We start from the raw sequence: 15,603 nt of genomic DNA, 5'->3' as shown, positions 1-15,603 counted from the left end.
GCCACGGTGTTTGTTTTCTGCTTATTGACCTGTTTGGTTTCTGTCTACGCAGTTTGGAACGGGATTTGAGTTTGACTGTAGTAACATAATGAAAACAAGAATATGAAATGCATCCCCATGTAGAAAGAAGAAACAAGTCTAGAAACCATAGAGGTTGCTAACGTGGTGACTGTTTCTAAGGCAACCAGATAAACCACATGACCATGAAAGCGAATTTGAAGTTACCTTGCTTAGTGCCTCTATCTTATAATGGAGAAACCACTGGCCCTCTAGTGTCCCCATAAAAATTTCTAAAGATCAATACTTTTGGAAATGCAGAAAGGACCAAAAACAGGCAATTTCTCTATACCTTAGTAGTTATATTACTGCTAATTTATGTACCAGCTAAAAGACAGTATTGGCATTACTAATATTAAAGAACCTTTATGATAAGTTGGTGTGGGAAGAATAGGCAATGCTCATGTTAAAGACTATGCTTTTTTTTTTTTTTTTTTTTTTGTCTTTTTCCTTTGACAAAAGGCATCACAAGAGCACTATATTTTTTAGTTAAAATGTACTGGAATCTAGAGAGAAAAACAAAACAGATTCTTTTTTGGGCTTTTTTACAACCAACGTTACTATTATAAATAACAGTCCTGCTCATGACCCAAGGCATTGCTTAGACCTCAATATTTAAAGCAAGATTAAATATCTTTGCTGTCATTTTAGTATTAAACTTTACACCCATCAGTTTCCCCCAGTCCTTCAAGCCACAGCCTTGAAGTCTGCTGAATCCTTGTCTACGCTCTTGTCTGTTTCTGATTTTGAAACATCTCAAGCCTGTACTTTCCTCTGTATGTTGTTTGTGAGTCTTCTTGAGAGCTCCCTGTCAGGGGTAGGACCTAGTTCATCCATCTGTGAAGTCAGAAACCTGCGAGTCATCCTGGAGACTTCTCTGCCTGCTTCCTCTTCCCCGTATCCAATCCATGGACCAAGTCCTACCACTGTTACCCGCTAGAGGAGTCTTCCCAGTCCAGCTCCTTTGCTCTGCTTACGCTTCCACCACCTGCCCCAAGCCACTGCCCCCTTACACTGTGGGCAGCAACTGTGGCTTCAGCACCAGTTCCCCATCCATTCTGTTCTCATCTCCACACCACAGCTGACATACCCCTAGAAGGTGCCAGTCTGACCACATAACATGTTTTGTTCATCTTTCCTCATTGTTTTCTTTACTAACAGCTAAAAAACTCCCTCCATTGGGCCACGTACGTTCTAGCAGAAAGTATCTGTAGATAACAACTACAAATTGAGCACAAAACACCAAATGACAATGACGTAAGTGCAAGGGAACAAGAGTAGTCTCAGTATGCATGGAAGCCAATGCCTCAAAGAAGAGAACTGAAGTAGTTGAGTTTTTGTTTTTTGTGACTTGGTTATTGTGAGGATTTTGTGTGTTGTTGTTGTAACTTAATGACTTTAGGCACGAAAGCTCCAGTTTTCTCCCAGATAAACTTCTAATGAGAAATAGAGCCTTATTAGTTTGAAGAGCCAAAGCATAATGTGTGAGAGAATCACATCTACTGGAATATGAAGAGGAAATTTCCAGAAGACAGCCAGAGAGCCAGAGCCCCAAAAATCTATCTGTATTATTTGGCCAGGTTTCTGGCCAACCTTAAAGTGGTCTGTACAGGAGACTCCAAGCCTCCTCCCTAAGGCCAAAAGAACTGAGATGTATACCCACCTTCAGGGTCTTATAATTTTAGCCAAATTAACTACCTTTTCAGAAGATGTTATTGTTTATATGTAGGAGTGCCCCGAAGTCTCATGCACTCAGGTGGAGCTTTGCAAAGGAGATGTATTATGGGAGTTTGCAGATGACTTGTTGTTACAAGATGGACCCTGATTGGGAGAAGTGTATCACTGAGGGAAATGACCTGGAAGGATCTATTTTCTTCCTTAACTCTTCCCTTCCCCCTGCTTCCTGCCCACCACAAGGTGAGCAGTTTCTCCTCCACCAGACCCTCTGCTGTTTCTTCTTGAGAGCTGGCTGCCCATGGACTGAAACATGAGCCAAAAGACACCTCTCCTCCTGTAGAGCTGTGTGTGGGTGTCAGGTAGTGCATCACAATGACAAGAATGTAACAAAGACAGAGGGCTACACCAGAGGCACAGTTTCTCAAGTGGATGATACATAATAGCTGGGATACAGTGCAAAATTTTTAGATACACAAAAGAACAGGGAAACATGATCCATTCTTCATGGAGACCAATCTTGATGCTAGAAATAAGCTTCAAGGATTTTGAAGTAGCTATGATGGAGATGTCATGGAAAATATGATCATAAGGAATGAAAAGGGAGTAAATCTCAGAAAAGAAAGAGAAACTATTAAAAATGAAATGTAACACCTTAATTACAGTATTTGAAATTAAAAAATTCACTGGATGGCCTTAACTTCAAAAGTAATGAGTCCTGAGAAAAGAGTTCATAAATGTAAAAATAGATCAGTAGAAATTATCTAATCTTAAAAATATTTAAATGAATAAAGTATGACAGATGTGGTTTTGCATATGTATAATGCCTCAGTCACTTTCCTCATAGCTGGGACACAGTACATGACGCCTACAATAAAAGAAGAGGTTTATTTTGGTGCATAGTTTCAGAGGCTTCAGTCCTCCCTTGTTTACGGCTCCAAGGCAGGAATGGCATGGAGGGAGGACGGGGCAGAGGAGGGCTGCACTCATCACAGCAGCCAGGAAACAGAGAGGCAACAGAGGGGCCAGAGAGGGAGTGAGGAACCAGTAACTGTCCTAACACCAAGGAAACCGGGCCTCCTCCGTCCTGACACCAAGTCAGCTACTGCTCCCAGGACCCAGGCGCCTTCCAAAAGCCCCGCCTCTGTCTGGACCGAAGCTCCTCAGGAACTTTCCAGATCAAAATCAAAACATGTAGAGTTCTGTGAAGGAGAGCAAAATTATAAGGCAATAATCCATAGTTTTAAAAAATAATAGCTGAAAATTTCCAGAAGATTAGTGAAAGACGTGCAAATACAGATTCAAGAAGACCACAGAACTCCAAGCAAGAGTAGTGCAAAAATACTAAGTACTCCTGGGCACCTCACAGTCAAACTGTGCTGAAGAGAAATCTGGACAGAAGCCAAGGAAACACTACTGTGTCAGGGACAGTGATTAAAATCACCACTGGATGCATCAGAAACTTTAGCACTGAGGCATGAAAACTGGCGTCCTGGAGCTTCAAGGCACAGCCCCACTCTGTCCTGGCCTCACACGCTCCCTCCCCTCCTCACTGTCTATGTGTCAGCCCAGGGGCCGTCACCAGAGCTATGAAGTCACAGCGGTCTCTGCCCAGCATGTTTCTCCCCACTGTTCCCACATCCATGTCCCTCCCGTCATCCTGAGGTGTCAGCTCACATGCGTGCCTTCCCTGACGTCCCCCAAGGTCTGGTTCCTCAGTTACACACTCAGGACAGCCACATGTCCTGAGCACTTGCTTTGTTAGTAAGCATCCGTGGAAGTAACCCCTGGGTCTTTCCCTATCTCCAGGACCAGAAGGCCGTGGCCATTCTACTTCTGTGGCACGGTACAGCTGTCAAATCAATGTCACTTGAAGGTGACCATTGCTTTTGGCAGTCATCATCTCGTCCATGCATTGCATCACCCAGCTAGTCTGCTTTCAAGTTTCCCCAAGAGATCAGAAACAGCTCTAGGCTTTTTCTACTTTTGGGGGAAGGGGCTCCAGAAATCGAACTCAGGACCTTGCACTTGCCAGGCAGACATTGTGCTATTGAGCTGTATCTTCAGTCCTGAGGTTTTTGTCAACTTTTGTTGAACTACTTTGTAAATTCCAACAGAAATCAACAACCAGAGCAAGATGACCCTGTGAGTTTATATCATGATGCTCTTGTAAAAAGAAGAAATCACACTTACTCCGGCGCAAAAGCTCTGCACCCTTTGTTGGCCATCTATCTTTTCTTTTTCCTTTCCCTTTCCCTTTCCCTTCCCTTCTGTCTCTTCCCCTGAAATTCAGTACTGCAAGCTGTGGCTACACAGACCATGTTTAACACAATACTTCTCTTGGACCATCCTCTCATTGGTCTATCATACTCTTTTCTGAGAGTTTCCGTTACTTCTGCACTCAGAATCACCACTGAAATTACATAGTTAATCCTTCTAAGCCCAAATATCCCCATTTATCAACTCCCTGTGATTGACATGCTAAACACTAGCTCTGTGCCTAGCCAATAGTAAACACATGTTCATGCATCTGTTTCTCCTTGAAGCTTTGTGTAAGCTGGCCTTACAGGCCTATGTATAGGCAGTAGATGTCCAGTAGATGCAATAAAAATTTAACCTTTCATTGGCTGCTGCATTTTTATTGTCACTGAAGTCATTCAAAATTGGCAACTCACTTTGCTGCACGTGATGACATTTTGTTAGTAAGAGTAGTTTAGTAACCTCCATATCCCTTTCCCTCCTCCTCAGGCAACTGGAGTAAATGTTCATTAGGTGACTCTTCTATCAGTGTTTCACAGCATATATTTGAAAAGGTTCAGTTGAGTAGTTATCTGGAAAATTTAAGATTGAAAAGGAATGAAAAGAAACAATGACAAAATCACTAAAGCTGACTCTAGCTCCCACTGGTTAAAAGTGGGATTGATTCAGCTCAGTGTCTGAAATCAGCCAGAACTTAGCTCACATTTGACTGAATTCTCAGGAGCCACGTTGTGCTCCAGAGCCTGACACCTCCGTCCCCCTTCTCCCCTGAGCTTCACAGTGGGGAGCCCACCCTGCCCCCCACTGCTGCACACAGAGCTCTGCCTGCTAGGGTGGCTTCCTGGTAACTCAGATCAGGTTATGCGCATGCTTGGAGACCCACTGCTTCCCACTCACAAAGTCAGGGTGTCGATTTCCTCCAGAGTTAGACCAAGGGCAATAACTTCTCAGCCGCTGCCTCAGTTTACCTGGCAACTTGGCTGATACACACTGCAGCTGCAGTCATCAGTACCCACAGGAATAAAAACTCAGGAGAATTTGCTGCCTTTTTTACACCCAGCACCAGGAGTTAAAATGAGGTGCTTGGTTCTTTAAAAGCCAGTGTGATCAGTTTAGATTTTAACCATTTCTCAAAGAGAAACAATCTAGCTGAAGCAAATAGTGGAAACTCTTGCTGTTTATATAAAGCAAGAATAGCAATGAGCCAAAGTCTTCTGGGCACAGGGTCTGCAGAATGTGGGCATGGAGATTGCCAGGCACCTCCCTAGCCCTGCCTCATCCCACCTCATGCTCTGGAATGCAGAGTCAGCTTAGTAATAACAATAAATAGCTCCTGTGTGCCCGTCTCTCTCTGATGCTGGAGAATTTGTGATGCAGAAGATGATCTCAGTCTCTCCTGCCTCTGCATACTGTGTACAGTGGCTTAAATACATTTTGCCACCAGTTATGGTAGGCAGCGGATTCACCTCTGGAGCTGAGTTTTATTTTAACAAAGCAAGGGCGAGACCTGCCAACATATCAAAGCCAGCTCCTACTTGCTAAAATCCCCATGTACAGTTATCAGATTTTATGATTACTATTATTGAAATTCAAGTAAAGATGTATGCATTCTAATTTTGGAGAAAACCCGGTGGCCACACAGTAGAAACGTAGCTCATGAAGCCAAGGAACTGTTACAAACTCAGGGCACCCTGGGAGAGTGGGCACCATGGCTGGAAACTAAAATTTGTTGCTTAAAATTGCATTCCTGTCCCTAACGTTGACCTCCTCTCACCCAGCACATGCTGTCCTTTCTTGCAGCCGAGAAGCACGCAGGGCTTTCCTGCGTCACAGCCTCGGTGGACGACATTCAGTTTGAGGAGACAGCGAGGTAAGTGGCTCTGTTGGGCCTCTCGGTTCACTTGCCACGTCTGTGTGATCCCTGTTTGTTTGGGGTCAGTGATCCACTTGTTAATAAAATAAGTAACATTGGAAGCAATGTAAATGCATCAAAACAGAACCACAGGGCCCACTGGTAGACAGTGTTGTAAGGGCAGGTTGGGTCCACTTTGTTGAGGAGTGGCCCAGTTTGGCTGAATCGTGGGGCTGGTATCACAAGCCTCCAGGCATCCCAGCCCTGATGTCTCCAATGCCTGCGAAGAGACAGTAAGGATAGCGAGGGCCTCTGCGATGGCGAATTTCACCCCCGGCTTCTGCGTAAGCACTGACTGGTCTGTGCAGACATACACAGGTGAAACACTCAGTATATGAGGTTGTTTTACTAACTTAGTGTAAAAAATTTCAAGGTAAGTAATTCAGACCTACATGGGATGATCAAAATATACAATGTCTTTAAATTAAAAATCTGTATTAAAGTGCAGTGAAACACACATTGCCATGAACCCCTCAGATGGAAAAATATGTAACAGTCGAGAGAACAGTAGAGTATGAAAGATTGGGGCTCTTTTTAGATGATGTAGCATAACCGTAATCACTGTTTTTGGAAGTCAACTGATGGAATCCTCTCCCACATGATTAAACTACTAACTCCACTGTACTTAAGTTTATTTGCTCCTTTTAAAGGTTCCTTTTCACTTCAATTTTATTTTGTCTTAAAATGTAAAATACATATGTGTACAAGGTTCAAATTTGGAAAACAGATACGTTTGGTCCTGGGAATTTAGCTTTTACCTAGCTTCTGCCTAGACTCTCCTCTCTTCCCTATATAAGTAAACATTATATTTGTTTTATGATTTCCCCATTTATTTTAAAAATGTAAGCAAATGTTTTTATGTATAGCCTTTTAAAACTAATTTCAACACTGTATATGCTATTCTCCATGTCTTTTTTTTCTCTTAATATGTGGAAAATCAGTCCACAGCAATGTACAGAGGTGTTCTGCATTTTTAATAACTGCACACCATGTGGAGGCTGATATGGGTTAGATCACAAATGATCCCCAAACCTTTCATGCATTCTGAATCTTTCATGTATTTAGGGGTTACAAATGATGCCCAAAACTCTCATGCATTGGGAAGGTGACCTGATCTTGGGTGCTGTCCCTGGTGGGTGGATTTACCCTGTGACAAGTCCAGTAGCCCAGTGTGCTGTATGAGGAGGCGAGGCCTCGGCTGGGCTGGAAGGTGGACTGCGTCTCCCTCCCCGGCTCCTCTTCTGCTCTGCTTCCGGGCCACCATGACCTGGGCAGCTATCCTCCACCAGGCCTCTGCACCATTTCTGCCTTTGAAGCAGCCAGCCAGGGACTGCATCCAAGAGCCCAAATCAGCCCCTCCCCTTCTAATTTGCGGGTGTCAGTAATGGGAAAGTGACTAGGATGCATGCCTTCATTCTGTGAGCTGGCCCCGGTCAATGAGCATTTAGATGACTTCCAGGTTTTGCTGTTAAAAATAATACTTCAAAAGCAGGCTTGCGTGGATATATTTCATATTTTTTGCCTGTATGTTTTTGGCAGATAGCCCTAAAATAGGGTTTCTGAGCCTAAGGGTAAAGGCAGATCGTTCGTTTCACTCAGCATTGCTGACTTCCTCTCTGTGGCTTTGTTAGTGGGCTGCAACATTTCCACAGTAGCAAAACAAAGCTAAGGACTAATACAGTTGTACTAGGGCTGTGGATTTGTTCGTAGCTGCAACACAGGAATTTGTCACTTTAATGCACACATGTGTGGATGCGTGAAATGCCTCTCTTCCTTCTTCTGACTGAGGGGCCAGGCTTGGACAGGTGTGGGACACAGAGAACAGGGCATGTGCAAAGCCTCTATCGGGTGAGGTCATCTCTTAGGGAACCTGGGTGACTCACCTGGGAGCCTGACCTGTACGCATCTGGCCCAGTCCTCACTGTGCTCCAATGTCATCAGGCTCTGGGGCCAAATGGTTTAGACTCCGGCCAGTGGCTGCCCTCTTGCCCTTTCAGATCATTTCCTGGTGTGAAGGAAGCAGGTGATGATGCCTGTCTTGAAGGTCACTTACTTGGTGACTGACTCATTGTTAGATATGACTTGACGCATGCAGCTTAGTGCTTGGTTTGCAGCTGCACTGATAAAGGGCAAGCGGTTGTTCCTACCATGCCATGCCCAGAAAGAGTACTTTGCTCAGCTGTAGAAAGGGGGTTTCATTGCTAATGAATTGTCAGTAATTCTTTTGTAATCCATTAGACTGTTTACACACCAGTGTCCTGAGTACTAGTGTCCTCGAGGTCCCCAGCCTTGTCTGGACTGTCACTGCACCTTGCACCTGAGCTCTCGTGAGGCTGATCCTAACTCAGTGAATATTTGGTAAATGTAGGAGTTTGAAAAATCAATGATTCCTTTAGGAAGCTTGAATATGAACAAAAGAAAAAAATCTCAAAATAGAGTAGATTTAAAGGAAAGGTTTCTAGAGGGAGAAGCCTTGAATATTTTCAAAGACTGAAGAAGAGTCAGAGAAGGGAGTAGGCGGAGGAGGAAAGAGGTGATCTGCAGGACAGAGCAGGGGACAAAGGTAAGGTGATAGGAAGGTTCAGCATCAAGGTAAGGAAGAAGATGGGATCTTGAGACGATCTAACAGTCTTCCCCTGAAACAAAAGACTGTATAAGACAGCGTGACTTTGATGTTAAGGGAGAATATCTATTGCTGAGACAAAATATCAGACATACAAAATTAGGGAAGGAAAGGTTTATTTAGCTTACAGTCTGTGGAGGTTTTAAGTCCATACTCTGCTGGCTCCAAAGCAGAGTGGCACATGGCAGAGGCAACAGTTCATGGTGGTGGAAAACAGCACAAGCAACAGAGCAAAAGGGGAGGAGCATGGAGAGAAGACTCTTTCTGTCCTTTTTAATGTATGTAGGCCTCACCCACTTGAGTGTAGCACTCACACACATAATCCCAGCATTTGGACCACGAGTCATTCACAAACTCTAGCAGCCTGCCTCCAAGACTGCAAGAGGCTTTGAGGGGACATCCAGACTCAGACCACAACGAGCGAAGTAGCTTCTACTGGCAGACTCTTACCTTCTGCTTATGTAAAAGGATCCAAAGTGACTAAGGACCAGAACTCAAAGCCAGGAGCAAATGGGTCATCTAGCAGTGTCCAGGTCTGTGAAGCTGATCAGCCTGCTGGCTTACTTGCTTATGTGTTGGTTTATCCAGTTATTTATTCACTAGCATTTAAAAATAAGTGTTAGTTGTACAGGTTTCTCTGAACTTCCTTTGGAAAAAGAGCAGCTATAAGCTCAAAGCATCTGTTGTAAATTTGAATTCTCCTTGCATGCAGCATTTGCAGAGTCTGTTTCTGCAGGTTAAGTTCCAAAGTGACTTATGGGGACCACAATCTGTCCTTAAGCCCTGTCTTTTCTGTTATCACTAACCCAAGTTTTCTGTGCATAAACATTATTACAATCATGGTTTATACCTGGATATATAAAACATAAATTGCCCCAAAGCTTCCAGCTCTCTGGGCCTGTGGCAGGCAATTGGATCATGAGGACACTATCTCTGGCGTGATGTTGGGGCCAAGTCAGGGGAGGTGATTGCTTGGAGGTGTGATCTGGAAAAGTCCGTCTCTCACCTCCAGTCCTTGCCTTGTTCTCTGCTTCCTGGCCTCGATGAGGTGAGCTTCTTTTAGTCTGCCAGGCCCTGCCACGCTGCTTCTTTGGGGCTTGTTGATCGCAGACTAAAACATGACCCAAAGTAAACTTCTCCTCCTGCAAGTTACAGTGTTGGGAATTGTGTGTCTGGGGGAGAATGGAAGATGTGGTTCTGCCTTATGGCTCATGCATTTATTTAGGTACAGCTTTACTGGGAAATAAGATGTGCTGAGAATGCTGTTTAGTTTTTGTTTTCTGTTTTTTTCACTAGAGTTGGGCAAGTTATAACCATCAGAGCAAAAGTTACCAGAGCCTTCAAAACCAGCATGGAGGTAAGAGGGCCCTTTTCCTAGCTCTGCTTGCTGGGCCCATCCATTTGTTGTTTAGCCAGCAGAGCGGGAGGTTTGTAATAGCCTTACTGATAGTGGGACAGAGGTATAAAAAGGTCCTTAAACCTGTCTCAGACTCCCAAGTAAACAATGGGAGCCTTGTCACTAGAACCCAGGGCTGCCCGCTGCTGCTTTTCACAAACGGTTGCACTGGAAGGGCGCCTGCAAGGGATAGGGAAGGGCACATTCCAGGTTCTCTGCAAGGTGTAATTTTACTCCTTGATTTTCCTGACTCCACTGTTATCGGACTCTGTTCTGGTTCCTTATACTCCTGCGGAGACTGGGCCCATGATTCATTAGTCTTTGAAAGGCAGAGAAAAGGGGCTTTGGTAAGAAAAGAAGTTTAGAATGTTTTTCTTCTACATCTACTTCTTGTATCACAGTTGTGAAATGACATTCTTAAGGCCCTCAAAGTCTCTCCCTGGGTAAAATAAGCAGAAAGGAGCACAGGATGTAGCTTCCAGTTTTAACAGTGGCCGTCACTTTGATCCAGGAAATAAAGGCACCTGGGAGCTAGTGGTTGTTCCCTCTAGCCTTCACGACAAAGGAGCAGAAATTCATAATGTCACAGTCCAGGAGGCTGGAAGTCCCAAGTCAGGGTGTCAGCAGGATTGTTCTTTTCTGAGGATGTTAGGGGAAACTATTCCACACCTGCCTCCTAACTTCCAGGGTTTGCTGGGGATCGTTGCATGCCTTGGCTGTCAAAGCAATGCCCAGAGCTCTTTCTCCACTGCCCATGTGTGCCCCTGTGAGTGTGTGTTCTACTTGACCCTTTGTAAAAGACAGCATCGTTGGACTAGAAAACAATCCTAGAGTGACTTCATTTTAATTACATCTGAATGACTCAGTTTCCAAAATAGGGTCACCCTCTGAGATACTAACAACACAGGAATCTGGGAAGGAGGGCACAACTCAACTCTAACAGAACTATTTTGGCAGTATCTGCGTCTACACTGATGGCTTTGCCAAAATGTAGTTACCTCCCACCAGTATCCAGATGCAAAGGCCACAAAACATTAAAATAAAAAGGAGGAACATATATAGGAAAAATAGTTCTAACAAGACCTGGACTCCTTGGCTGGGGCTCTGGCCCTTCGCCCCTCGCAGCGCTGGGCGTGGCTTCCCTTCTGAGGAGCACCAGGCTCCTTTCAGGAGATGACTGAATGTCCCTTTACTGTGAGTCAAACAGGAAATTAAAGTTCTTTTTCTCCCTATTCTCCAATTTTTTGAAACAGGTTGGAGGTTTTAAAGAAAGTTTCTCTAGAAGCTAAGAAAAAAGTCCAATTAATTTGAAAGTACAGCTTTTTTCTCATTGTAAGAAAAATCCCGGCCCCAGCTAGCTTGCAAAGCATGAGCCCTTGGGCGCCATTTTGGCCCCTTTTGCGCATGCTCTATGACTCATGGCCGCTCCCGGAGTTTGTCTTCCTTTCTGCCCGTGGTGCAGATTTCTTGCTCTACAGTTGCTGTTGCTTTTTGCCTTCCTTTTTCTAAAACTAGATGGCAACTAAGTATTCTTATTTTTACTTTCACAAACTGAACATCTCCTTCCAGTTCATCCCATTCCATTTCTGTTTGTTATCGCCTGGAGTCATTTGCTGAGTAGAAAAAATTACTGATTTCACCCTGAACCCAGAGCCAGCTGAAACCCTGCTGGGTGTGGCCCTACCCTACCTCCAGCAGTTCTCCTATTCCTTTAGGAGATCTCCTCCCACTCTGGGGTTTTATGAGGAAAGCCTCACTGCGTAATCAGGAGCCTCTTGTGGGAAGAATGGTAGGCAGTTTTTTGTTTCTATATTTTTAAAATTCATTTCACTGAGATAGCACTTACAATATTAAAATCTACCCGTTTTAATTACACATTTTGATGAGTGTGACAAACTTACATAGTTGAACATCCACAATGATAGTACACATAAAATATCCCCATGCTAACCAAACTTCCTCTCATGCCCTTTTGAAATCCATCAGTACCCCTCACCTCCAATGCCTGGTGCACACTCATCTACTTTAGATGAATATCTTTTCCTTCTTTACTGAATTTTACATAAATAGAACCATATAGCATGTAAGAGTTCCTAGTTTATCTTACTTAGCATGATGTTTTTATTCCTGTCATCATTATTATCACCATTATTCCTATTTTCCTATTTGTTTTACATTTAATTGCCTTTCTTTTGTTTTTCTAGAGTATTTGGGTAGAAGACCAGCAAATTGAGTAAACTTTTCTGTTTTTTCCAAATATCAGCATTTAAAACCACAGATGTTCTTCAGAGCATTGTTCACCTATGTCAAATCCATCATTTGCTTTATGAATTCTTCCTTGACCTCTGGTCATCTAGATGTGTGTTATTTGATTTCCAAATCTTTGATGATAACTTTCAAGTATGTTATTGATTTCTAATTTAATTCCTTTGTAGGAAAAGAGTTACTTGTATAATCCCAATTATGTTAAGCTTGACATTTGTAGGCATTATCTTGGAAAGTGTTCTATGTGTGCTTGAGAAGGTGTACTCTGCTAATCAGTGAGCTGACCCACAAACGTTGATGAGGATAATTTGGTCCATAACCATGGTTGGATTTTCTCTGTTCTTATTGGTTGTTTTACCTGTGTCTTTCAGCACCAAAAAGAAATGAGAAGGTGCCTCACCATAGTTATGGACATATATTTTTCTGTTCAGTTCCATCAGTGTTTGCTTTATATTTCAAAACTTTGTTGTTAGACCCAATCACATTTAGAATTGTTGAATCTTCCTGATTACTTAACCCTGCCATGATTATGACATCTACCTTTGTATCTGTTTCTTGTTTTGAAATCTACTTCATTTGATACTAACTCAGCCATACCAACTTTCTATTCATTTGTGTGTGTGCATTGTTTTTCCCATCTTTTTTCTCTTAACTTTCTTTTGCTTATGTGTTTTATATATTGTTTCCCATGGACACTACAGGTTTGGATGTTGTTTTTTTATCTAGTCTAGTAATCTGCCTTTTACTTAGCATGTGGTTGACTCAGCTTTCTCATTCCTAGGGCAAAATGCCTGACCCCTACACCTTAAAGGACAAGAGGATTGTCTGACTTACAGTTTCCAAGGGTTCATCCATGGTCAGCAGGCTCCAAGGCAGGAACACCAGGTGGAAGGATGAAGTGGACCAGAGCTAGTTCATGGTGGCCAATAAGCAGAGCACAGGGTACAAGGCCAGAGAGCAAAGGGCCAGGAGCCAGACGCAGCTCCAAAGGTCATGCCTTCAAGATCTGCCAGGGCACACTCAAAATCATGCATTAACCCCCTAGGCATCTCTCAACCCAGACAAGTTGACAATCAAGATTAAATGTCACATTGTGCTTAAATTATTCTCATTTAACATAAGTATTAACATGATAAATTTTTAAGCTGTCATCTTACTGTTTGTTTTCTATTTGTTCCATTATTTTTTGTTCCTTTCCCTCATTTTCAGAATGAGTAATTTTTAGTAATCAATCTTATCTTCACATGGTGTTTTAGCCTGCTTTTTTTGTTTTTTAGTATTTTTTTAGGGTTTACAAAATGTACACTTACCTGAGTCTACGCTCAACTAATATTTGATTCCGTTAGGCAGAGCCTAATAACCTCCCAGCCCCGGCTACCCTTCCTGTGTCTTCATCTCTGTGCTCACACCTTTCATCTCCACACATGTAACGCATCCCACAATGCATTATTTTTGCTTTGCAGACTCAGTTACTATTTAGAGATTTAATATGAGGTAAATATATTTTAACCTTCCTGCCTGTTTGCCATTTCTAGGGTTGTTTTTTCATGCTTCTCCAGATTCTCCTTGATATCATTCTCTTCTGTCTGAAGATTCTCGTGTAATATTTCTTACACTGTAAGCCTGGTGATGAATTTTTCTGGCTTTTAGCTGTGTGGAAGTGCCATTGTTTCCCTGTCATGCTTGAAAGGTGTTTTCCATGGGTGCAGGATTCTGGTTGACCGTGGTTTTCCCTCTGACAGTTCTTTAAAAGGTGTCTCCATTGCCTTTGGACCTGCATAGTTTCCCAAGAAGTCTGTTGTTATGCTTATATTTGTTCTTGATTCACACTATGTGTGTATTTCTAAGATTTGGTTGTTCTTTGGCCACTCATTTTCAGTAATTCAGTTATGATATGCCTTGTGATTACCTTCCCAGTTAATTCTGCTTGGGTTTTCTTTTTTTAGCTACTTCCTGTAGGTTTATAGCTTTTAACAAATTAGGAATTTTTTCAGCTATTTTGTCTTCACACATTTTTTCTTTCAATCCCCTGTGCCCAGTCTTCTTTTGCAGGTTAGAGTTTCAGAATGTTGATTAGTGCCCCACAGGACACTGATGCTGTTTACATTTTTTCTGTGTTTTTTACTCTTTCCTTCTGTCTATATAATGGCCTTCGGTTTCACGGATCTTTATTTCTGCAGCATATTATCTGATTGTAATCTTATCTGGTATATTTTCATTTCAGATATTTTATTTTTCAGTGCCATTTGAGTACCTTTTATATATTACATTTCTCTCCCTTATGCTCATATGAGTTAGCAAAGTATGGCCTGAGGGCCAGCCATGTATTTTTATAAATAAATCTGACTGAGCACAGCCATGCCTGCTGCTTTATGGTCCGTGTATTCTGCTGCCACGTTACATTAGCAGAGCTGAATGTTGTGACAGAGGCTGTGTGTACACAAAGTTGGCACACTTGCAGTCTTGCCTACCCTGTAACAATTGTGTTTTTGATTCACTCTTTGATATTCTTGGTCTCATGGTACACATACATACTTGATGCTTTGATGTCCTTGTTGGTTAATTTCATCATTTCTGTCAATTGTTGTTCTATTTTAAGTACCTTTCACCTAATAATTTTCTTGTGTTTAATCATTTTTTAATTCAGTGTACACTATGAATTTTACATTGCTTAGTGAGATTTTTGCTGTATTTCTGTAAGAAGAGTGTCAGAATTTTTTGCAGCAGGCTGATGTGACTTCCACATTAGTTTGACCCAAAAGGTTCATTTTTACCTCTTCTATGGAAGATCTACAACAGGTCTTTCTGCCAGGTTAACTTGATCCTTCTTCTAAGTTGGCATCTTTTGTGGCGTGTGCATTGCATGTTCAGCGAGGTAGGGCTGAAGAGAACTCTGAAGATTCCTCATTGCATGTGAAGGCTCAGCTGATTTATTTCTCAGAAGTTGTTCTTGTCTGAAAGTTTTTGAGATTTCGCCTTGTTCATGATCATAATGGCATCAAGCCCAAGACTTACCGAGACCTATAGATATTTCTAGAAATTTTCCTTCCTGTAGCTCTCTCCTCTCTGCTGTGCTTCCCTATAGCTCTTGATCACTGTGATTTCTGGCTCCTCCACTCAGCAAAGTTAGTGTGGGAATTTCCTTCAGGTGAGAGCTGGGGAAGGTAATGTTCCTTTCCTTTGTTTCCCATTCCCCAGGAACACAGTCTTATAGCTCCTATTTTGCTATGTGTGAGAATAACTGCTTATACTTTGTCCAGTTGTCTAGTAGTTTTTATGGGATTTAATTCCAAACTTACTTGCATGATCCAGCAAAATTTCCCTGGCTTAAGTTTTGCTTGTTTTCACTCTTACTAGATACTTTATTTCATCTTCCATTCAGTATTTTTCTAAATTGAAAGCTATGGAGCATGAGTG

The 15,603-nt window shown here is 42.5% G+C and overlaps 1 protein-coding gene across 3 annotated transcripts in view; it reads left to right on the top strand.

Moving 5' to 3' along the window:
* Window positions 1–15,603, top strand: part of Acot12 (acyl-CoA thioesterase 12) — a 40,030-nt gene that overhangs the window by 1,880 nt on the left and 22,547 nt on the right. For 2 of the 3 annotated variants that reach the window (XM_003479473.5, XM_013143642.3), the window contains exons 2-3: window positions 5,791–5,860; window positions 9,822–9,882. In XM_003479473.5, the coding sequence (XP_003479521.1) occupies window positions 5,791–5,860; window positions 9,822–9,882 (131 nt within the window). Of the gene's footprint in view, window positions 1–5,790; window positions 5,861–9,821; window positions 9,883–15,603 lie in introns of those variants that run through there. The other variant, XM_013143643.2, reaches the window with a different exon arrangement.

This window comes from Cavia porcellus, unplaced genomic scaffold (genome assembly GCF_034190915.1).
Source record: "Cavia porcellus strain 051 isolate PalLab524CR breed Dunkin Hartley unplaced genomic scaffold, mCavPor4.1 scaffold_2, whole genome shotgun sequence".
Classification (NCBI taxonomy): Eukaryota; Metazoa; Chordata; class Mammalia; order Rodentia; family Caviidae; genus Cavia; species Cavia porcellus.
The sequence above is the reverse complement of the archived record's forward strand: the minus strand, read 5'-3'. Positions and strand labels throughout refer to the sequence as shown.